At 42.8% G+C, this 24575-nt stretch overlaps 1 protein-coding gene across 3 annotated transcripts in view; it reads right to left on the reverse strand.

Moving 5' to 3' along the window:
• The window catches only part of ENTPD3 (ectonucleoside triphosphate diphosphohydrolase 3), a 31565-nt gene extending 15470 nt beyond the window's left edge, over positions 1-16095 (reverse strand). Inside the window, exons 1-5 of one of the 3 annotated variants that reach the window (XM_045509770.2) lie at positions 15991-16063; positions 15484-15551; positions 15114-15165; positions 11744-11871; positions 2825-2942 (exon numbers count right to left, since the gene is read on the reverse strand). In XM_045509770.2, coding sequence (XP_045365726.2) covers positions 2825-2942; positions 11744-11871; positions 15114-15153 — 286 coding nt within the window. In that variant the 5' untranslated portion in view covers positions 15154-15165; positions 15484-15551; positions 15991-16063. The other 2 variants (XM_010945871.3, XM_045509769.2) reach the window with 2 other exon arrangements.
• Between the last annotated feature and the right edge of the window lie 8480 nt (positions 16096-24575).

Below are 24575 nucleotides of genomic sequence, written 5' to 3' on the forward strand. Positions count from 1 at the left end.
CAAGCATTCACCACCCCTTCAAACTGGCCAGGGCAGGGAAGGCCCGGGGAAATTTGCAACTGAGAAACTAGAAACCCAGATTATGCTTGGTGAAGCCATGTGGCTTTCATGGGATGACACTTGCCAAACCTCAACTCTGTCATTTGAGCTGTAGTTTGTGGTCTTCTGCTCTTTCAGAATATATATGGATCCCTGAGGCTACTGTGATCAAAGGGAAGATCCATTTATGGATGTGGTGTGGGCTCCGTGACCCTGCTCATCCCCTAAAATCACATCAAGGGTGGGCCAAGGGCCCCTTCCCCCGAGAAACTGCCTGGGTCCCTCCCCATGAAAGTGCCACCTCTCCCTGCAGTCAGAGGCCATCAGAACTGACTTGGCTAAATTGCTGTCCTGGGTGCAGAGGCAGATCTTACAACTATGTTAGAGTAAGCTTTTGGCAAGAGTATCCCCTGGGGGCTGTCAAGTGTGATGCCCCATGATGAATGATAGCTAACACTCACTGAGTGCCTACTTTATGCCAGGCATTTGCTACCTGCTTTACATGTATTATGTCATCTAATCTTCAAATCATTCCTACGGGGTGGGTATTACTATTATTATGTTTTTATTTTAGAGATGATGGGGTCAAGGCTCAGAGAGGGTAGGTAACTTTCGAGAGCTCATGCAGTAGGGATGAGGTGACTGTCCTCTACTTAATCACTATCCTACACTATCCTCTCTTTCCTTGGAATGGCTGGTCTCTCTTTTCTAAAGAAACATCCTGCTACTCTCTTTCATGCTTGGGGTGAAGAAATGGCTCAGAAGTTAGGAGGACAAAGATGGAATCTCTGGCTGAAGTCCAAGGAAGGTTGCTACTGCCTGTGTCTTGTGAGTAACAACACAAGCAGTACTCAGGAAACATGCAAGTCCCCTGTTGTGGGGAGCCCAGAGAGGTGCCACGCAGATGCCCCTTCAAATAAAGTCTTGGTGTCCCAGCTGTCAGCTCCTTCGGGGTTTGCCTCAGCTGCAGCGAGCTGTCTTGTTCAGCGTCCTCTATGGATGGGCAGATGAACACAACTCACCCTGGTTATCCAGAAAAGACTCTTGGCTTCCCTATGGGAAAGGCTAATTCTGCTTCCCAACTTTTTCAATACTACGACCCCTGAGAAGGAATTCTATTTGGACAGCTCACTGAGGGAAATGAAGGAGGCTGCTTGGGATTGAAAGACCTGGTCCAGGGACTCTAACCTCTTGTCCTGTAGCCTGAGGGTATCCCTGTAGCCCATTCAGGACACACTGGTTGGGAAGATCAGGCCAAGTCACAGGCCGTAATGCTCTAGAGAGGGTGCTGCACACATACACAAGCTCACAAACTGGGCTTGATTATGTGGACTAAAGACTTAATTGTAAAAGGCAAAATTATATAACTTTTGATAGAAGAATATCTTTATGACCTCAAGATAGGGAAGGATTTCTCAAATAAAACAAAAGAGCAAACCATAAGGGAGAAGATTGATAATTGTGCCTACATGAAAATTAAGAACTTCCATTCATCAAAAGACATCATGAAGAAACTAAAAAGGTAAACCATAAACCATGAGAGGATATGAGTAACAATACAATAATAATCCTAGCAAAGCATTCATGTTCAGAATATTACCAGCGAAATACAAAAGACCATCAACAGGGAGAAATGAATGAGATACTGCTACTCATATCAACACTGATGAATCTTAAAAACCAAGCGTGAGTGGACAAAGCAAATTACAGAAAAATAAATGGTTCTAATTATATAAGTATGTGCTTGATTCTGTTTTCAAAAACAGGAAAAACTAAATGCATAAGGATAAAACTATGAAGAAGAACAGGAAACAGTCAACGTCCAATTCAGGCTACGTTGTGAAGGAGGCAGGGACTGTGTGGAGGGGCACTAAGGATCCTGATAATGTTCTGTTTTCAGGCGTTGGCAGCTCACCGGCCAAATACAGTTCACTACCTTCTTCTAAACAGGCTGTGAGCTAAGATATTCTTACTTTTTAATTTTTAAATGTTGGGGGAAATTTTTTAGAATACTATTTAGTAACATTTGAGAATTATATGAAATTCAAAATTTCAGGGTCCATAAATAAAGCTTTACTGGAACAAAGCCAGACCTGTTTGTTTACATATTTTCTGTCTCTCTCCTCCCCGTCCATCCCACATACACAGCCAACTGGAATACAGTTTTCCTACTGGATTAGTTTTCCATGAGTCTCATATCTTATGACAGAGGCATTGACTGCCTTTGTTCTGGACTATATTTTCAAGGACATTTGCATAACAAATAGGCTCAGAAAGATACAAATACTGTTTCCCTCCAGAGCAAAATGCAGGCGTGTTCAGCACCCATTATAAATGTTTCAGGGTTCCTTTTCTGTAACACAACCCACTATGTGAGCAGGTACCATCTGGCCGTCTTTACTTCATCCTGTGCAAATTGGGGCTCAGAGAACCAGCATAAGAAATAGCTATAGATATTACTGTAATAAATTGTCCTTTGTTTCTGACCCTGGAGTCTTGTGTCTTCCACCAGCATCCACAAAAGTGCGGCAAAGTAAAATCTCATGTCATTCACAGTTCTTGACTGCTCCAACCCCTCATGTTTTATAGATGAAAAAACTCAAGTCCAGAGAAGGGAAGGGACTGGCCAGAGGTCACTGCACTGATGAGTAGCAGCACTGATACAAGGGCTCATATTTCCCTGACACTCAGTCCAGTGCTCACTTTCTGCCTCCTGGCAGCATCTCAGGACCTCTGCAGGCCCCTGAAGCACATTCCAGCACTCCCTTGCTTCTCTGGGTCTTACCTTTTACACTACATTTGAAGGTTTCGCTGACCACTCCAGTATTATTCTCCTTCTCTGCTGGCCACTGATACACATAGACTGTGGTTCTGGAAGACCCGGCATCGAGCACGATTCCATACTGAATAAAAGGGGGATGGGAGAGTCAGAGATGGGCTCAGCCTCTCTGAGGACCCCTTTTCTCAGTGGGCCACTGAGAACCCTGAGTCCTCCTAAGAGCTTTACCCACACTGCTTCATTTAGGTAGGAGCTGACCAAGAAGGAAAAACTATTTTCGCCAAACCAACTTTGTCTCCATGGACTATAGGGGAAGGTGGGTCAGGTGTCCTAGGCCATAGTTCTCAGCCTTGGCCACACATTAGAATCACTTGGGGAGCTTTTAAAAGTCCCAGCACCAAGGCTGCACCTGAGACCCATTAAATCAGAAACTCTAGCAGTGGACCCAGGCACCAACAGTTTTAAAGCTCCCTTGGTGATTCCAGCACACAGCCAAGGTTGAAAATGAATACACCAAGCATCTTGCGTGCAGAGACAGTCCCCTGATTCCTCTTCATCCGACTCCCAGGTGGGGAGCAGAAACCACCTGGGGCTCAGGAGGAAAATGAATAGTCAATTGCCTACTGCGCTCTTTTCTCCAAACTTCTAGGCCTATCATCCTGGGAATAAAAAACCAAAAGGAAATCGTAGGTAGGACGTTCTCACAAGGGAGAGACACGTCGAAATCTGCATCAGCCTTCAGAGTGAAAGTATTCATAATTAAGGAGGGAAAAAAACAGAATACAAGTGGATAGTGACATACTGTCCCACTTTGGTGGTCAGGAGGGTGTTGCCGGTCCTCTTGCCCAGCTTGAGGCAGGCACTGGGGAGCTTTGCCTGAAGGTGTGGCCTGGGCCAGACCCTGGACCAGGGGGAAAGTGCATTAGCAGCCTAGGGGCACTGGAATGAGTTATGCTGACCTAGTCAGTGTCTGGTTGGGCCTAGAGTCAGCCCAGGGCATCAGATGCTCCTGGGTGGCAGCTTTCCCCCAATTCCACCACCACTGAGTTAGCCTGTCCTGTCCCAGGGAGGAAGATGAAGTTGGATTCTGGAGGCAGGTCAACTCAGATGGATTCCAGCTTTCCTAATCCTGGGTAAGAGGCCTGACCTCTTCTTCACCTTCAGACAACTTACTTTCAGAAGTAAATAGGAGACCATCTGCCTGATGCTCAGTGGCTGCTCAATAAATACAGGCTACATAGAAAAATCAGTCAAGCAAAATAAAGTCACAAAGCAAGAAAAAGGAAAGAAAAGTAACAGCCCTCGAATCCAGCTGTTGTTTTAACACCTTGTTATGTATCTCTTCTAATGGTCTTCTGGGCATAGAGCCACATATACACCTATGTGTTTAGACATATTTTTTAAAGCATTTTTTAAAATTGAAGCATGGTTAATTTATAATATTGTGTTAGTTTCAGGTGTACAGCAAAGCGATTCAGTTATCCATATATATGTATATATCTATATTCTTTTTCCTATTCTCTTTCACTGTAGGTTATTCCAAGATATTTTTTGTATATATATACATATATTTATTGAAGTATAGTCAGTTTACAATGTTGTGTCGATTTCTGGTGTACAGCATAATGCTTCAGTCATACATGAGCATACATATATTCATTTTCCTATTCTTTTTCACCATAAGTTACTACAAAATATTGAATATAGTTCCCTGTGCTATACAGTATAAGCTTGTTGTTTATCTATTATATATATATTAAATATCTGCAAATCTCAAACTCCCAATTTATCCCTTCCCACCCTCTTCCCCTCCTGGTAACCATAAGTTTGTTTTCTGTGTCTGTGAGTCTGTTTTTGTTTTATAAATAAGTTCCTTTGTCTTTTTTTTTTTTTTTCAGATTCCACGTATAAGTGATATCATATGGTATTTTTTTTTTTTCTCTTTCTGGCTTAGTTCACTTAGAATGACAATCTCCAGGTCCATCCATATTGCTGAGAATGGCATTATTTTATTCTTTTTTATGGCTGAGTAGTATTTCATTGTATAAATATACCACAAGTTCTTTACCCAGTCATCTGTCAATGGACATTTAGGTTGTTTCCATGTCTTGGCTGTTGTAAATAGTGCTGCTATAAACATTGGGGTGCATGTATCTTTTTGAATTAAGGTTGCTTCTGTAGTACAAGGTATTGAATATAGTTCCCTATGCTATACAGTTAATACTTGTTGCTTATCTATTTTATATATGGTAGTGTGCATCTGTTAATCCCATACTCCCAATTTATCCCTCCCTCTCCCTTCCCCTTTGGTAACCATATGTTTGTTTTCTATGTCTGTGATTCTGTTTCTGTTTTGTAAATAAGTTCATTTGTACTATTTTTTTAGATTCCACAGATAAGTGATAAATGATCTTTGTCTTTCTCTGTCTGACTTACTTCACTTTGTATGACAATCTCTAGGTCCATCCTGTTGCTGCAAATGGCATTATTTCTTTTTTATGGCTGAGTAATATTCCTGTGTGTGTGTGTGTGTGTGTGTGTGTGTGTGTGTGTGTGTGTGTGTGTATACAACATCTTTATACATTTATCTGTTGAGGGACACTTAGGTTGCTTCCCTGTCTTTGGTATTGTACATAGTGCTGCTATGAATTTTGGGGTGCATATTTCTTTTCAAATTAGAGCTTTCCTCTTTCCTAGATATATGCCCAGGACTGGGATTGCTGGATCATATTTTTAGTTTTTAAAGGAATCTCCATACTGTTTTCCATAGTGGCTGCACCAATTTACATTCCCACCAACAGTGCAAGAGGGTTGCCTTTTCTCCACACCCCCTCCAGCATTTATTATTTGTAGACTTTTTGATGTTGTCCATTCTGACCAGTATGAGGCAGTACCTCATTGTAGTTTTGGTTTGCATTTCTCTGATAATTAGCAATATTGAGCATCTTTCATGTGCTCGTTGGCCATCTGAATGTCTTCTTTGGAGAAGTGTCTATTTAGGTCTTCTGCCCATTTTTGATTGGGTTGCTTTTTGGTTATTGAGTTGTATAAGCTGTTTGTATATTTTGGAAATTAAGCCCTTGTTTGTCGCATTGTTTGCAAATATTTTCTCCCAGTCTGTAGATTGTCTTTTCATTTTGTTTGTGGTTTCCTTTGCTGTTCAAACTTGTGAGTATGATTAGGTCCCATTTGTTTACTTTTGCTTTTATTTCTGTTGCCTTGGGAGACTGACCTAAGAAAACATTGCCATGATTTATAGACATATGTTTATGTTTTTATATCAGCACAGAATTACACTGTACTTAATCTTCTCCAATGCTTTTTCTTACTTAAAAAGTATGTCATGAACACCTCTCTCTACGAGTAGAAATACTATCATGATTTTTAAGACATTCATCACATCCACTGTGAGATGTACAGTAACTAATTTAACCTGTTCCCAGATTCTAAACTTTCTATCACAAATGCTTGCTTCATTTGAAATGGGACCAAATTTTAAAAAAAATCTTGCCCCAGCTTCTCCATTCTATTGAAAAAGAACATCCTGTGTATATTGGTATTTGAACTTAGATGGCCTCTTAACCTCAGCTATTCAGTCTGATGAGTGTTGACTGGGATCCTGACATGACACCCCCCCATGGTGAACAAGGGAAGCACTGTTCACAATCTGTTCCAGGCAGAGGCTCACCATGAGATTAAAGCACAGGTTGAAACTGAAGGAAACCAGGCACTTCAGAGGTCTGAGGCTCCCTGTCAGTCTGCTTTCTTTCCTTCCTCCTGCTTTCAACCTGCTCACCACCCCCGCCACCCGGCCCCTCCATGGCTGGTGCTGAGAAAAGAAGAGAGAGAATAAGACAGCAACTACTCCACGGGGTGCCTGCCTGTCCCCAAATTTTTATTCCAACATTTCATTAAGAATGCATTTTCCTTTTGTATGAAGTTCGGGGCTGCTGGGCCAAGATCAAAAAGAAGGAAGAATATCCACTCTCATTTGTAACCCCAGAAAAATGGGATGCAGTTTCATCAGAATGGGTGGCAGCCAGAGACTTTGCCCTGAGCCTGGAGAAGTGGCAGCCCCTCTTGTACCCGCTGATGTGCTGACCGGGGCAGCCTTGAGGCCAAGTGCTACTTTTCTCTAACATGATTCATCTCTACCATCATTTACCAGCATTTTCAAAAGTGAAAAAATTAGTCTTTAACCAGTTTTCAGAGCTCATTTGTCTACATCAGTGCAACTCAATGTGGCTCCATGGAGGGAGAGGAGAGTAGCAAATGAATTTCATTCAGTTCAGCTAGGGGGGTGATGTCTGGATGAAAAGGAGTAAGTCACCCTTTGTCTAATGCAGTGTCAGAAAAAAAAAAAAACAAACCCTGAATGTGGAACTGAAGACACACTCAGTGGGTGAACCAAAAGGAAACAGTCTTCCATGAACCCCACGGTCCAAAACTCAAGGACTATGTGAGCTTCTAACAAAAGCAAAGACCATAAGATCAGCTTTCTTAGATACGTTTATCATTACTGTTATTATCATTATCATTATTACTCTACTTAATGATAAGAATAGTAGTAGTATAAACATTTGTTGAGCACTTACAGTGTGCCAGGTACTGCACAAAGGGTGTGTGTTATCATCATCCCCATTTGACAGATGGGGAAACTGAGGCTAACAGAGGTGAATAATTAGTCAAAGTCACAGGCTTGGAATCAAGCCTGGGTCTGACTCTCCAAACTGTGCTCATAGCCCCTGTGCTTTCAGTAAGTTCCAAGGAAAACAAGTCTTTAATGGGGTGACTGCTTAGTAAGAAAGTGCCTGGTATGGTGTGGCAGACTTTCTTCGTTCAGACAAAACATCCTTCAAAAGCAAACTCTTTAGTTATGTGGTGTGCAGATCTGGCTGGAGAGGAGATAGACCAATTTAAATACGGAGCTGGGGCTTTCTGGAAAGGAAGAAACCAATTGCCCAACTCTTGCTCTCCAAGGGGTAGATCGAAGTGGATCACAAGGCATCAGAGATTCAGGCTGATGACTGAGAATGGGTGAGGGTTAGAAGGAAATGGTTTTAACACAGCCTGACCCAGTGGTTGTGCTTTGGAGAGTGATGGCTGAGCATGTGACCCATCGTGGGGATCTAATGCGACCTGAGCAGATCATGGCAGAAAAGCAGTGTCCCTGAAACTCTGGGACTCTGCAGGGCCCCTCTTCAACAGTAACATTATGTGGCTGTGAGTGGCAGCAGCAGTGGGGTATTGATCAGAAGGGAATGAGAAGCTCCAGAGCTTATAAACAATTGCGACTGGGGATTGGGAGGGCAAAACCTCAAGAGAAAGATACTGGACTTCATAGTAGTGAAGTGCGGGGGGGGGGGGGGGGGCAAGTGAAAGGTAAAGGCGATGTCATCATGTTTACTCTTGAAGCTGACAGAGCAGGTCAGACCAGTAATGATGAAGAAGGGACTGGGGATATTTGCAACCTTGGCTAAGTTTTAATAGTTCTGCTTTTAAACTCAGATAAACCAAGGTTAGGAAAGCCAATGCTGGACTGAATAGCCAGATATCATGACCTTTCACGTGGCTCTTGAGGAACATCCCAGGGACCTCCACGGATAGGCCGCTGTGGAACTGGCCCCTCAAAACCAACTGTCAGCTGCACACGAAGGTGAAACAGGGCTCAAGGTTTGAAACCATAAATAACGCAACAGCCCTTATATTTACTTGCCGGCACCTCCACACTGCCCTGCTCTCCCCCAGCACACATTGCAAAACAAAAGGGAAAGGTCTCTGGACAGCCTGAGAAAAGCTGCACGTGAAATGTCCCCTTTCAAGCTGTCATTCTGCTCCTGCTTCAGCTGACCCAGAACATCTGTCTTTTCTCCCATTCAACACACGCAGTGAAGCTGGATGGGCCTTCTGAGCCAATATCCTACTGTTGTACACGTCCTGTCCCCTACAACTGTGGCTGGGCCCGACAGCCAGCCTCTGAAGAGATTCAAAGTCTCCTCTTTGAACTGTCTGCTCATTGGTGAGGGTGTGCTGCCGGTCCTTCCAAACCCTTGCTTTAGGCCAGTGCTCTCTGCTCTGTTTTCTTTCTTCTCTGTCAATTCTGCTGTTTCCAGTCTGTGTAACTGCAGGAAGCTGTCTGCCCTTTCTGTCCCTCTGTTTTCTCACCTTCAAAATGGGAATAATAATAATCTATCTATAGTGAACAGTCACTGAGGGTTCCTTGCCCCCAAGCCCTCAGACCTCACCACTGTGATGCCCAACCGTGCACTTTCCACCTGCCTGAAGGCTTTCTCCAGTGGCCGAGCCCCCCACCCCCACCCCGAGCACATGGCATGCCAGAAATACTAGAGAGTTAAGGAGAGCAGCTCTCAACCAATGACTAGTGGAGGCTGGGGTGTAAATACGCTCTTGATTGGGATGTCTGTGAGGCAGGTGTCCTATACGGCCTATGGCCCTTGGTAAAGGACATCCTGAGGTGAGTTCTGCACTGGCTCCCAGAGATCCCCAGCAGGACTAAGCCCCAGCTGCCCATTGGCTCACTTCTCCATCCCCCACCTGTGCTCCCTGGGGTCACCCCCAGATGACCTTCTTGCACCCCTATCTTTGACTAAGAGAACAAACCTGACACAGTAGCATTAAACATGAGTGGTCTCCTCCTTCAACAGGGCCCTCCATACTGCCCTGGCATCCACTTCCCTCTGCTCACTTTACTCTTCAAGTCTTCTAATTCTTCCATGTCCCTCCAGTATGAACAGAGAACTTATCTCTCACCTCCCAGGACACATGGAAACCAGCAGCTGGCAACTGCCTTCACTAGGCCATCCCTCATTTTTGAAGGGCATGAGGGAAATTCTTATAAATGAAGATTTCTGCCCTGCCTGGCCCTCAGCCTGTTTTCTTCCCACCCCTGGGAAAGATCCACAGAGTAAAGAGCCCCATACACATGTATGTTGACTGTAGAAAGTGGACTAGCTCAGACCCCACATCCATACTCTGTCTACTCTCCCTGGAAGCAGCTGCCCCTTTGCCACCTCTCAGACCAGTGATGAGGTCTGTCTTCAGAGGGAGACCCACACAGACCCTGGATTCTGGGGTTCCAGGCACCATAGCATGTTCCAGAAGGGAAAGCATGGCTCTGGGTGGGCACATACATGTATCCCATGGAAAGATAAACCTGGAGCACAAGTAGAGCTGGCTCCTTTGATTTATGGGGTCTCAGGCTAGTACTAGGGTCTGAGAATTGTTTCTGGGTCTGAGTGGTACCTGCCTTCCCCTGAGTTGGGAGGGCACATACCTCCCCCAATGCAGCAAACCTTCCTGCCTCTACACCCATCCTCTCTACCTTCCCTTCTGTGCGAAAGAGGACGCGTTCTCCCATCAGAGGCCAGTATCTCCTCCTGGGTTCCCAGTTCAGAATTTAGGATTAAGGAGAGATGGGAATGTAAGTGAAGAGAGGCCTGACTGTGTAACCAGGTTTTGGTCCTGCCATCCACTGGCCAAACCTATGTTTCCTCACTTGCAAAATGATGGTGATGGTGCTTGTCCACCTTCCATAGTTGGCACAAGGGTTAAATGAGATAATTCAAGGAAAAATGCTCACTCAACTGAATAGCAATTTACAAAGTTTAAGGAGATGGTATTTCTCCTAGTTGCAATCCTGATTTTATGTAGTTTATGGAAGAAGGCAGTGCCTGGAGCTTGGGAAACAGCTTCTCCAGACCTTAGCTAATGTTTTTGGACAGCCAGACAACTTGTTTTCCTGTCACCATTGGACAGTTGCATGAGGTTTTATTTTTCTTTTTCTGTTTTATTCATGCTATTCATGGGGGGCTGAGATTCTTAGTAAAATATCTTATAAAAGAACCAAATTCCATAATCTAAAAAAGATTTTCCTTTAATCCTTTAGAAATTGGACTCAGGATGGTGGATCAAACTCACCCACAGAGCCAAGGCAATATTAGTTTCCTTTTTATCTTTTAAAAACTTCTATTTCAAATATAGCCTCGAACAGTCCCTAACAGCTAGAAGATGTAGAAGGGACTCTGAGGTCAAGAATAAATGCTAAATGAGATTCAGATAACATAGTTGAATTACTTGGCCCCTATGGCCCTCCAGCTCAGAAGGGTTTTCACATTTTTAAAGAGTCATAAGAAGATTAAAACAAACGACCAAAGAAGGTATGTGACAGATAGTAGAAATGGCTCTCAAAGCCTAAAATAAATGCAATTTGGCCCTCTACAGAGAAATACCAAAATAACTGAAGGACTCACTGAATCTCTTCACCTTTCATCTGACAGTGCCCCATGGGCTCACTTCCCATTATCCTTACAGCCAAGGCTGAAGGAATACCTATGGTTCTCAGCCTACCAGGGAGCATTCATTTGGGGATGGACATATCAAGGGCTGAGAGAGGCCTCTGGACTTAGCACAAGGTCCTGAGCAATTTTTCACGGGGAAGAGTCAGAGGGATCATGGCACACTTCTAGATCCAAAGAAGGTAGCACAGCACAGCTCAGGAAGACCTTGAGTCCTTGATTTTTGTTCACCCTGGCTCGGCCAGAAGAGGAGCCTGGGTCTCCTGGTCTCCACTCACGTGCAGGGTTGTGTGGTCTGGGGGACCTGACAAGCTGCTAAATCTTTGGTAGCTGTCTGTAACTCTTGGCTACAAAGTCTAACTTTGGTTCCAACAGGCAAGAGTCAAAGCAAAACCACGTAGTCCTAGAGGAGGGTGTTACCACTATCAATTTGTCGCCTCCAGCATCACAAACCCAGCACGCCCAGTCCTTCTCACTTGGATCTTCCGCCACCTTCCCGAAGCTCCAGCTAGAGGCAGGGGGAGAATTTTCTTCTCTTCGTATTCATGCTTTAGAATCATTTATGTCAGAGCCCGTTTCTTCCCTTCAGTGCCAACCCTTTCACACTTACCTTCAGTCCTGGAAGGAGGACCTCCTTCTGGTGAATCTGGATGACTGTGATAGTCACAAGTACCACAGTGCTCAAAAGCAAGACCACGAAGGTAATGATGGCTGGAGTTCGGGAGAAGCCCTTGAGGCCTAAAACGGGAAGACCCAGAAGACATATGAGGGGGAACTGGGAAGAGGGCACTGGCCTTCTTTGTAGAATGTGGACTGGGAGCATAACCACATACATAAGTCACTTCTTCCAGCTTTAGTGAGACCCACACTTCTAGTGCAGAGCAGCAACTAGGCTCCAATACCCATTTATCTTTCCTCCTGCAGTATGGCAGTGGTTTAGTTCTCTGGTATTTCCCAAAGTGTGTCATGCATATTACTGGTCGTCCCTGAGATGATTTCCATTAACATTTGTTTCAGTGTAGATTTGAAAACTATGGGTTTTCTATTAAAGCAGGTGATATAATATTTCATTTTAAAATAATCTCAGATAAATAAAAAGAAATTAACATTGTATTTCAAATATAATCATTTATGATAAAGTTCAGTACATGGTGACATTGTCAGGCAATACGTGTTCTCAGTAAGAATTCAAACACAGTCATTTTTCCTGTGTCTATAGTGAAGGCATAGAGTCTCACCTACATCTTCACAAACTAAGAGTAACTAGGCCGCAATCCATGTGTTCCCTCCCAAAGGGGTCATGTAATCTCTGGTGTTTGTGTTTTAATCATAACATGTAAACTATATCTACCTATTTAAAAGCAAAAGAAAAAATGTAGCAGATGAATAGTCTTCTACTAAGTATACAGCCCCTGAATAAAGTTAATTATAATTATATGTATTATATTAATAATAGATAATGTATGTCTACTTACTAAACTTTAACTAATATTACTTAACTACATGCTTATGAGCAGATACTTACTTGGGTCTTAACAAACCGGTGGGCTAATGAAAATTTCATAAATAAAGTAGCAAATAGGTTCATAAAAAAAAAAAAAAAAGAAAGAAACTTTCTGAAATGATACCATTTATGTGAAGTTCTAAAACAGGCAGGTGATAGAAATCAGAACAGTGATTCCACAAGGGTTTGGGGCAGGGCTCCCCTGGGAAGGAACACCTGGGCACTTTCTGGGGTAATGGAAGTGCTCTTATATTTTAATAGGATTGTGGGATATATGGGTGTGTGCATTTGTCAAAATTTATCAAACTTTCCAAAGTCCATTGGGAAAAATTGAAAATCAAAGTAAACCATCTCCTTAGGCACAATTTCCCTTAAAATTTTTTAAAAAATAAATCGTCTCTATCCTAAAAACATATCCTTTGAAAGACAAGAATACCCAATTTAGGAACACAACTTAAGATCTACCCATTTCACTGTATATAAATTATATCTAATTTTTTAAAAAGACTTTTAATTAAAATATTGACTAAGTAATAGTATTGTAGAACTACTGTAGCATAAACATAAATGGTGATTCCCAAATGGCTGAAATATGATAAACACTAGAGTAACAGGAAGATCATTAATTTGGAGAATCCAAATATGTATCTCATCAGTTGGGTATTTAAATGTAAATTAATGAAAGTGAAATAAAGTTTAAAAATCTCAGTTCTTTAGTTTCACTAGCTGCATTTCAAGTGTTCAGTAACCAGAAGTGGCTACCATATTGGACAGTGTAGCTACAGATCCTTCCCACCATCACAGAAAGTTCTATTGAACAGCAGTGGGGTAGCTCCTGTCCTATTCCAGAACACCCACTTCTAGGTCATCATAGCCTAAGCTCTAGTCCTTCATTATTTCTAGGAGACATTTTCCTGGAAGAAAAAAAGAGCGTATATATACTACCATGTAAAGTTAGATTCAGCCTCAATATCCAGTCACATCCCAATACTCATTGCATGGGGAGGCCAGTCATGCAGTGGGTCTCAATAGCTCAGAATGGCCAACTCTAACCACGCCATCTGATTCCCCTGCAGTTATAGATTCAGCCACAGACACTTCCTGATATCAAAGGTAGTCATTTAACACCTTAATTCTTCTGTCTGGCCACTGGGAGTGAACTGGAGGGGAATTTGTCAATATTTGTCAAAAATACAAATGTGTATACCATCTTACTCACAATATCACTTCTGGAAATTTGTTGCATAGAACTAGCCCCATGTGTTTAATGACATACACAAAGTTACTCATTGCAGAATTGTTCGTCATAGCAACTGGAGGGAGGCCAACCACTGTCAAGTTGACCTTCAGAGCCTCTGAAGTGGTCTAGATAATCTTTCTGTGATTCTCAATCAAAGGAAATGACCCAGACAGAAACCGGTTTATCTATAGAGACAAATTTTTGGATCAGCTTTTAAAGAACGCATATGCCAGCGTAAGTTACAGAGGTTTAAGGGATCCCCCCCCCCGCCCCCAACCAACAAGACAAGGTAGAGATTTAATCTGCCCAGTTAAACTTGTCCTTTGGAAGGAATGTAACAAGTTAGTCTGCATGTGTGATGTTACAGTATATATGTGAAAATTTCAGAGTGTTCTGAATACCCAATTTAGGGGCACAATTAAAGAACATCTGTCCACTGGGCGGGAGGAGGGTGATATGTAAGCAGTCTCCTGACCACAGCCACGGTGCTGGCCTCCTAAGTACTTACTCTGCGCTACAGCAATTTTCAGGTAAAAAGCTATGATTACCTTAAACAAACCCTTGCCCAAGCAGAAAAGCCTATCACAAAGCAAAATGGACTAGACCAGATCTCATTCATCTAGGGAATGCAGCCTAAAGCTGTGCTGTCATTAGGCCTGGAGAAACACTGTAATTACCAGGTGCCCCTTCTGGGCTTCCACATGAGCAACTGCAAAACGTGCTCTAGAGGCAGGCAGGCAGGGCAAGCTTGGAAGCGTGTCTGAGTGTGTATGAGAATTCTACACATGTGCCTGCAGTATCAACTGTAACAACACTGACCTATGGTGGGGGGTGGTGTGTGTGCTGTAGGCGCCGTGCCAGCAACAACACTTGGATGGAAAGAGAGGCAAGATCCAAGTACTTTACAGTTCATCACAAAATCAACAATATTCTAAAGCAGACCTAACACACAGCTGGGTAAGGGAAACCACAAGGGCCAAATTAATGGATTATGCAAACCGGAAAAACCATTTGAGCGAAACAAGCATGTTAGTCCTTGTTTTGTGTAGCGTTGATGAAAAGAATTACTTCTATCTGAGAAATGCTGGTGGTGAAAGCCGAGTGAGCAACTGAGCCTCACACGAAAGGGGTTAAACCGTCGTTAGCAGGGGGACACGGATGAAGAGCTGTGGGCTAAAGCTGGGGTTCTTATGTGATGAGACAAAATCCCACTTGCTGCTGCTGAGCGACACTAACCTGCTTGCTCACAAGGTTGGCGGGTCAGTCCAGTGAACATCTTTCCTTCCAGCTGCAGGTAAGAGAGAGCACAGAATGACAGCGTGTCCTTGGCCCCTGACTTAAGAAGTTCCCAAAAACTTGCACTGTGTTAAACACAAGCCCACTTCACTTCTCCCAAAGGAAAACCTTCTCGGGGCCAGATGAACCTACAACTTCCGAGACAGACCCGAAGCTGGGCTTACATTGTAGGATCATCATCTACCACGCCCTCCAACCCCCGCCCCCGACCAAGATGCAAGGAAAGGAAAAAAGAGGGGGTTTGCTGAAATTTTAAACTCAAAAAAAAACTTCAAAAAAGAAATCAAGCTTTTCTTGCGGATTTTCTCACCTGTACAGACCTCTCTGGACAGAACAAATCTTCCACCGATTATTAACATCCACAGAGCAGAGACAGGGCTGTTCTCCAAAGGACACCAACAAGGAAAGTTTCTGTGTATAGTCGTGACCCGCGAGTCCGAGGTCACCCTTTCAAGACCCAGGGCGGGTGTATGTGGCTGCTGGCTGGCGACTATTGCAAAGGGATGTCGGGTCCCCGGGATCCAGCGCTCCAGAATCTGGGAGGCCCCACGCTGGACTGCGTCTCGGCACAGCCAAGGTAGCCAAGAGCCCAGCGCATCTCCAGACCCGAAGAAGCGCTCCGTAAAGACGCGTCCACGTCTCTGGGCACAGTAGGGACCACCTCCCTGCCGCCCAAGGATGTGGGGCTCGCGTCCTTCGGTCCCTCCCACTGGCCCCCTGAGGAATCCGATTCCGTTTCCTTCCCTCCCTGTTCTCAGCCTTATGAAGCTTCTCGCTCCTTCCGTGGTGGCTCGGGCGCAAGATCCCCTGTCCTCACCTGTGCGCTGACGATCGGATGAAGGCGACCGGCGCTGCGGCAGTGCCGGCCAGGCGGCCAGCGTGCAGCAGGGTCCTGCGGAGGCGGGGGGAGGCGGGGCAGGGCAGGGCGGGGCTTCCGCGACCGGGCCTGCCCCCGGTGCCGGCCCCTGCAGGGCACCTCTTCACCTTCCCACTGCTAGGTTCACCATCACCTCAACCCGAAGTCGGCGCTGGGGGATGGGAGGCTCGGCGAGGTCTTGGCCCTGCACCCGCGATCTCCCCCGGGCCTACCTGGAGGAGGGGGCGGAGGGGTGTCAAGAGCCTTTTATAATCTCTCTTAGTTTTCTCTACCGTCGCACCAAGCCTAAGTGGAGGGGAAGTGGGGGCAGGGCAGAGACTAGGCTCTCAGTGGGTGCGCACAGGTCGGCCCTGTGCCCCATCTTTCCGTGGAGAGGAGGCCAGTAAACACCTGTAATATTGGAAGTGAGGCAAGTAAGCAGATTTGGTCCTGGGTCACTTGGACCGGGAGAGCAAAGTAATGTAGAGACGTTCCCTCTCGTATATTTTAGCAGAACCACCTTGGCTGTGCCCAGCGACGTTCTCATTGGTTACTGAGCAATGCTCTCCCCTACCGTGTCTTATAAGGGTGTCATTAGGCCAAAATTCAGGACAAGCACTGCCTGGGAGAGGCCAAATAGGAAAGGTGATAAAAATGCAGCAATTCAAATGCCCCAGGAGTCTGTTTTTAATGCAGCAGCAGTGACCCCAAGGACTCTCAGAATGATCCCAGCAAGAGGCCTAAGCAGGCTTTGGTTAGACCACCCCTCTTTGTGGCTCCTGGTGCCTGGAAGGAAGAGCTGAGGCCCAGCTCTGTCCTGGAGAGCTAGACCCTGTGTGCCACTAGTTTCCTGTCCTGTACAGGTGAGGCCAAACCCACTATGAGATAAGAGGGCCTTCAGAGAAGAAAGCCTTTGTTTTGAGACTTCTGAGCCCAGAGAGAAGGGCCCCAAGCTAGGTGTGTGTGCTTACACACATGGTAAACAAGAACACCAGTCACTCTCTCCGACTTTGATTGACATGGGCCCTTGCAGAAGATTTGTACAGGATTTACAGTGAAGGTGTCAGACATTCAAGGAATATTTGCTGACTTGCAAGATTTGTTTTCATTAAAAGCTGTGGGCCAATGAAACACAAAGCATACAACTGAAAGATGAGGGACCCTCTGCACCCAGAGGGCCGGAAACCCACAAAGAGCTGCTGACACTGCACCTAGAACTGGGGTCAGTAACACTGGCTGGAAGGGAGGAACAGCTGACCTCAACATCCCACCGGTTTCCTGGTTGCTGGGGCCTTGAAATGCAGTTGGTGCTAGTGTCTAGAAGTAACAGAGATCGATCCCTGTCTCCAGCTTTCCTTTCTGCCTTCAGTCTACAGGCCACAGAAGTGTGAGCACTCACCTCCTTTGAGATCCTAAAGCTACTTTTATTTTTCCAAACTTTCCTGAAACTCTCTGTTCTAGGCACTGTCTCAGACTTGCAGCTCCGCAACTAGTCTTATTCATTTAAAGGCATTTCTCCATCAACCTTCCATGTGTAAGAATGCACATGCACACATGCGCACGCACATACACACACACACTACTCCATCAACCCTCCACCCCCAGGAACAAACATGTATACATACACATACATATGCAAACTTCTATGGTTTTTTCCTGATTTTAAAATAATACAGATTTGCCTTACCAGACATCAAACCATACTGTAAAGCTACAGTAGTTAAAACAGTTTAATTCTTGGTTTGGGTACAGGAATGTACAGAGAGATCTAAAGAACAAAAGAGGTAGTTCAATATCAGACTAATTAATGGGTATGGGACCTAGTATAACATCGAGAGATTGAAAAAGTGTATTATCTAGTAACTGGTGTTGAAACCTCTACTTTTTACATTTTGGGAAAAAATCCCAATCACTCATTCTACATAAAAACAGATTTTAGATAGATTAAATGTTTGAATATTAAAAAGGACTCAATATCCTAAGAAAAGAGAGGAGAACATTTTTATAATCCTTGGGAAGGAACAGCCTCTTCTAGCATGAGATCAAAGCAGGGAGATAAAGCAAACAAATTTGCATCATAAACATGTAAAACAACTTTCAAAAAGACATTTTAAAAAGGATAAATTGGGAAATATTTTAAAATGTGAATAGCAAAGAGTAAAACATCATGATATATAATGAGGTCACACAAATCTATAGAAATATCAAAAGTAGAAAAATCGACAAATGACAAGCACTGGCCAACTTACAAAAGAATAAATGGTCAATAAATATGGCAAAAAATAAGATTTTAGAAAAAGGGCTCTGTTTAGCAAACTTAAAAAGATCTGTCAATGGCTATCATCGAAAAGAATATAAATAACAAATGTTGGCAAGAATGAGGAAAAAAGGGAAACCTCCTACACTGTTGGTGGGATATAAATTGGTGTAGCCACTATAGAAAACAGTATGGAAGTTTCTCAAAAAACTAAAAATAGAACTACCACATGACCGAGCAATTCCACTCCTGTGTACATATCCAAAAAAAGAAAAGAAAAGAAAAGAAAATTTGAAAAGATACATGCACCCCAGTGTTCATAGCAGCATTATTTACAATTGCCAAGATACAGAAGCAACCTAAATGTCCATCAACTGATGAATGGATAAAGAAGATGTGATATATATATATATATATATATATATATATATATATATATATACATACATATATATGTATATGTATGTATATATGATAGAATACTACTCAGCCATAAAAAAGGAATGAAGTTTTGACATTTGCAGCAACATGAATGGACTTAGAGGGCATTATGCTAAGTAAAGTAAGTCAGACAGAGAAAGACAAATACTGTGTAATATATGTGAAATCTAAACAATAAAACAAATTAGTGAATACAACAGCAGCACCAACTAGTCTTAGTTTTTCAAATATATCATATTTGCCTTTGCACATAATTTCCTTTGCCTGTCATGTCTGTACCTTCTTCTATCCTTCCCTAATTGGCTTTTGTTTATACTTTTATTCTCAGCACAATCACTTCGTTGATACTCCCTGACACTCCCCAACCTGGGTCACATATCCAGCATGGGTCAGTCTCTCAGTTAGAGGAAGTTAATGCTTCCTCAGCGGGCATCCCTTTCCTTAAGCTATTGTTTTGTTGTGACAATTGTTGAGAAAGTGATATCTGTTGCCTACTACCAAGAACAGGAGTCCCAGGATGTCAACCAGCTGCATGGTTTGCCAAGAAAGTCATGACTCTTACAGGCTCTGGATGGAACAACACTTTCCTCCCATAGACAAGAGACAGAGCAAGAGGAGCATCAATAGCCAGCATCCATCCCCTACGGTTGGCAGGCCAGATCTTATCCCACAGCCACGACCTGCACACACCCCTTTTGTGCTACGGGTGAAAAAGCCCCTCCACCTCCCCCGGGAGTCTGAAATACAGAAAGCTGGGGGCATGCCTGAGGCCCATCGACCCACACGCTCAAGCAGAACAAAGAAGTACACATCAAACCTGGAACAGGGGAAGATGTTCTGTAGCAAAGAGGTATGGCTAGTACAGGCTGTGAGGGCTCTTCATCTCTTTTAAGGTAATGTTCCAGGCCCAGGGCAGCCCTTCTAGGCAGGAGGCAAGAAGCTGCTCATGATGCCTTTCCCAACAGTAATTTCTGATAAGTCTGTCTCTGCCCATTAGACAGTAAACTCCATGCAAGTAGAAATCATGCTGTTCTTACTCAGCATTGTATTCTCAATGTCTACCACAGTCCAGTAGCTAATGAACTCTCAATAAATATGTGTTGAAAGAACAGGATGCACTCTTACAAATTAAGGATATTAACCCTTTGACTATCTTATGTGACACAAACTTTCCCCCAGCTTTCCATTTAAAACTCCACATTTTTATAAGTGACTGTTTCTGACTGCATGCTGCGTCTTGTAGTATCTAAGTTGAATACAAGATTTCTATTTGTAGATAGTTCACAGCTATCTAAAATATAGACCAGAGGGACAACTGGGTTATCCAAGGGAGTGCTAGACTGCTATCTAGGAAACCTGGCTTTTAGGCTCAACTGTTCTAATTACCAGTATCTACGTGACCCTGTACACATCTCTAGACTTCCAGAATCCTCAGGTTTGCTTGGGTCTTTTTAACTGCGAAATGGAGGCATTGCGTAGAATCTGTGTATGATTCCATTGGTTTTGAAAGCTCAGTGCTTCAAAATAATGATGTACGTCATGAGCACAATGGGAATGGTTTTCTCTGAATTTATGGTTATGTAACATTTTTGTAGGTGGAGCACTGTAGACCAAGAAGATTGTTTCCATCTGGTATTTCTAAAAATCCATATTAGTCTGGATTATCTAGAAAAACAGAACCAATTATACATATATATATATATAAATCATATATATATGCACATATATGAAATAATACATATGTGTATATGATATATAAAACCATATATATGATATATATGGATTTATATGTGTATATGTAAAATCATGTATGTGATGTATACTATATATATGATATGTAAATATAATCTATATGTGATTTATTGTGAGGAGTTGGTTTATGTGGTTAAGGAGGCTGAGAAGTGCCAGGATCTTCAGCTGACAAGCTAGAAACCCAGGAGAATCAATGGTGTAATTCTGGTCTGAGTCCGAAGGCCTGAGAACCAGGAGAGCTGACAGTGTAAGTTTCAGTTTGAGTCCATGTCTGAAGACAAGAGAAGATGAATGTCCCAGCTCAGAGATGGTCAGGCAGAGAGTGTATTTCCCTTCCTCTACCAGTATTTGTTTAACCAGGTATCTGAGCATTTGATGATCCAGTCAAGTTAGCACATAAAATTTACCATTACAAAATCCAATTGCCTTTTCTTGAATTCTGTGATTTCTGTGGCTCCAGATCCTGGACTTGCAGGGGTGACGTTATATAGAGCAAGCCATGTCTTGCAATAGAAGCTCTGGGCAAGAAAAAGTTTTGTCCCAACCTGCTTTTGTGGAAGACGTTAAGGAAGACTGAAAAATGTTCTTTGCAACAATGGCTCAAAAGTCCCACTTATAAAGGAGAAAAGGCAAATTTGGAACAAGATCAGTGAAATTAAAAACTAAGACCAGTGTGTGATTCCCAGCTCTCTGGAGGCTCGTGAGACAAATGAGCCCTTTACGTGCTGTAGCTCTCCGCAAGTCTCCAGCTCCCTACACCTGCTCTAGTGCCAGACCTCACTGAATGCAGGTAGGTTTGATGCAACACCTTCTATCCCCTTTGACCCGTCTTTCTAACCTCATAAGCCTACTCACTGGACCAGCCCAGTATATTCCACCTCATGAGCCTCCCACACCAGTTCCGTTTTCCATTCATGTAACAAATTTGACTTGGTCGCCTCTGTGTTCCAGGCACTGTGCTAGGTGCCGGCTCTGGGCAGGAAATGAGTCAGACACTTGGAGGACTGAGCTTTATTCCCGTCCTTCTTACCCTCACCCCAGCCCTGTCACCACTGGATCAGATTTTTACATAGCCTCCAAGATCTGCCCTCATCTTTCCCTCTTAGCCATCTTACTTAGTTTTCACCTTTTTTGTGCTATGGACTCTCGGCAGTCTGGTGAAGCTGATGGACATTCTCAGAATCATTTCTTTAAATGTATAAAATGAAACCCATAGAATTGCAAAGGAAACCTTAATATCGAAATGCATTTTCAAAATGTTTTAGGAGTCAAATTTGTGACGTATGTGCTTCTTTATTAACTCATTAAAAAATGCGATCCAGCAGCAGATCTAATGCCTACTCTAATTCCAAAGTGTGATAAGCATAAAGGATATTTAACACATCTACCACAACTATAAGGTGACATAAAAATATCTGTGATTTCTATCAGTGACAAAGTCACAGATCTTGCCAATACCATTGTGCTTTGTTGACTATCCTCATCATTGAAGGAAATATTCCATTTCCTGAAAATAAAGAAGTACCACCCAACACACACACCCATGCAAGGACACCAGCCCTCTGAGTTCTGTGTGTGGTTAAGAACCTGCTAGATGAATCTTATAGCAGAGCTGTGGGTTTCCAGCTCAAAATCTTTTGATGACTCATTCATTCAACAATGAACTCTTGCTGTCTACAGAAATAAGTCCAAATTCAGCCTGGCATTCAAGATCTTCTACCCATTAATTTTTTTTCTGCCTTAAAAAATTTAAGTAGATGTATTCTATTCTTTTGCCACTTTCCTTTTTCATTCAAAAGGTTTTTTTCCCCCGAGATTTATCTATGTCTTTATCTATAGATTTAGTTAGAAATAAGCTGTGTAGTATTCTATTGTATAAGTAAACTATAGCTCCCTTACGCTTTTCTGTATTTGTGGATATCTGGATTTTTTCCACTTTGCATTGTTTGTAAACAATGTTGTATTGGATTTATTATTGTTATTTTCAAGTGAATAAAGTATTTTTAAATTCCTAGGTTTAAATGCAAATGCATTAAATATTGGTAGCTTAAACCCATGAAAAAGAAAAGCTCTTGGGGGTCCTGGGAACTTGTGCTGTAGGCCAATTCTGCCTGAGTCACAGATTGGCAAATACTACACCCTTTCTTAGAACTGAGCCGTGTCTATGCCAGAGAATGGGTGAGCCTGGATGCACAGCCAAAACCTTTCAGGTGGGTTAAGATTTATAAACAAGTGCTTCACTTGTCCCTTTGGGCACCAATTTTAATTACAATCTCTCCATTTTTTATCACCTGATTTGGGGGAATGAAATTCTACACTCCTAGCTGGACTTTGCCAAATTTTCTTCTGACTGGCTCCAGATTATCTTTCTTCTGCCTGATTGGATTCTGCATTCTTCTCATAGTTTTCTTGTCTGGCTGTCAGCCACAATTCTATTGTCATTTTATTAACAGGCCTCTCTACACTGTGCCTTTGTTTACAATTACAGCTAATTTCGTTCTTAAAAATATCCTTTTTTTTTACTTTAAATTTTTTTGTTGTCCTTTTTATAACTTCTTGAGCAAAATGGTTAACTTACTATTTAAAAAAAATTCCTGTCTTCTATACATAAAATCTAAGGCAACTAAGGTTGTGTTCCTCACTTCAAAATGCCACTTCGGCTATGTTCCGCAAATTTTCATAACTAACACTTCTGGTTTTATTTAGCTCTAAATATTTTGTGATTTCTATTATGGTATTTTTTGACCCATTGATTTCTTTTTAAATGCATTTTCATAGTTTCCAAAAGTATGAGGTTTGGGAGCAAAATTTTTATAATTGATTTAGAGTTTCATTGTACTGTAGTTAGAAAATTTAGCATGTATGTTATTAATCTTTTATAGTTCTTAAAATTGCCTTTGTGGTCATGTACTTGGTCAAATTTCTAGATACGTTTTGTTGAGCCTGGATAGACTAATATTTTAAAAATGTAATTTAAAAATTTGTATGCAGTAGCATTTCTGGTTTTGGTGTACAGTTCTATAAGTTTTAGCAGATGCACACAGTCAAGGGACTACCTATCACAATAGAACCAGGACAGTCCTGGCATCCTCTTCTGCTCTTCTGTAGTGCCCCCCTGTCGCCCCTCAATCATCCACGATCCCTGGAAATCACTAATCTGTATTCTATTCCTTTTGTTTTGGCTCCTCTAGAATGTTATGTAAATGGAATCATATAATATGTAATCTTTTGAGTCCAGCTACTTTTATTCAGCATAATGCAACTGAAATTCGTCCATGTCGTTGCATGTATCAATAGCTCACTCCTTTTTATTGTTGGATAATATTTTATTATGTGGATATACTACAGTTTGTTTATCCATTCACCAGCTGAAGGACGGTTGCATGGTTTTCAAAAACACTATATGTTTTAAGTTATTGGGGGTGGAATTCTATATATGTCCATTATATGAAGCTTATTGTGTTGTTCAACTTTTCTATAGACTTAGAAAATTTTTGTCTGTTGGATCTGTCACTTTCTGGGAGAGATATGTTAAAACCTCCCAGTATGATAGTATATTTGCTCTTGTCTCCTGCGGTGTTTCCTCTATATACTGAGAAACCTATATTGTGAGATTCACACAGGTACAGGATTGTTATAGCTTCCAGATGACTCGTTCCTTTTATCATTAAGCAGAGCTCCTCTTTATTCCTAATAATGCTTTTCGTCTTAAAGTCCTTTGTGTCAGGCATGAATACTGCCATGCCCTTTGCTCCCAGATGCATTTCCCACCCTTCTCTCCCCTGCTCTGGCCCACAAACTGCATCACCCAAGCTCCATTGCCATCTGCCTTGTGGTTAGGTTGCCATTGGGAGGCAGGGGATGTAAGAATGGAGAAGAAAGAGGTCAAGCATCTCTTGCCCCTCCCTCCTCGCTCCAAGCTGCATTATCTGGCCGAAGCCACATTTCTTCAAGATGGTAGAGCCTGTGGAGATCTCTCCTCCAGGGCTCCAGCATCCTTTGAAGTATGGCAAAACTGTCCTTCCCCTTATCACTTCCAGCCTGAGAGTAGCAACAGCTTCTCTCTGTTTCTCATGACTGTTTTATTTCCTGAATC

This window comes from Camelus bactrianus, chromosome 17 (genome assembly GCF_048773025.1).
Source record: "Camelus bactrianus isolate YW-2024 breed Bactrian camel chromosome 17, ASM4877302v1, whole genome shotgun sequence".
In the NCBI taxonomy this organism is placed as follows: domain Eukaryota; kingdom Metazoa; phylum Chordata; class Mammalia; order Artiodactyla; family Camelidae; genus Camelus; species Camelus bactrianus.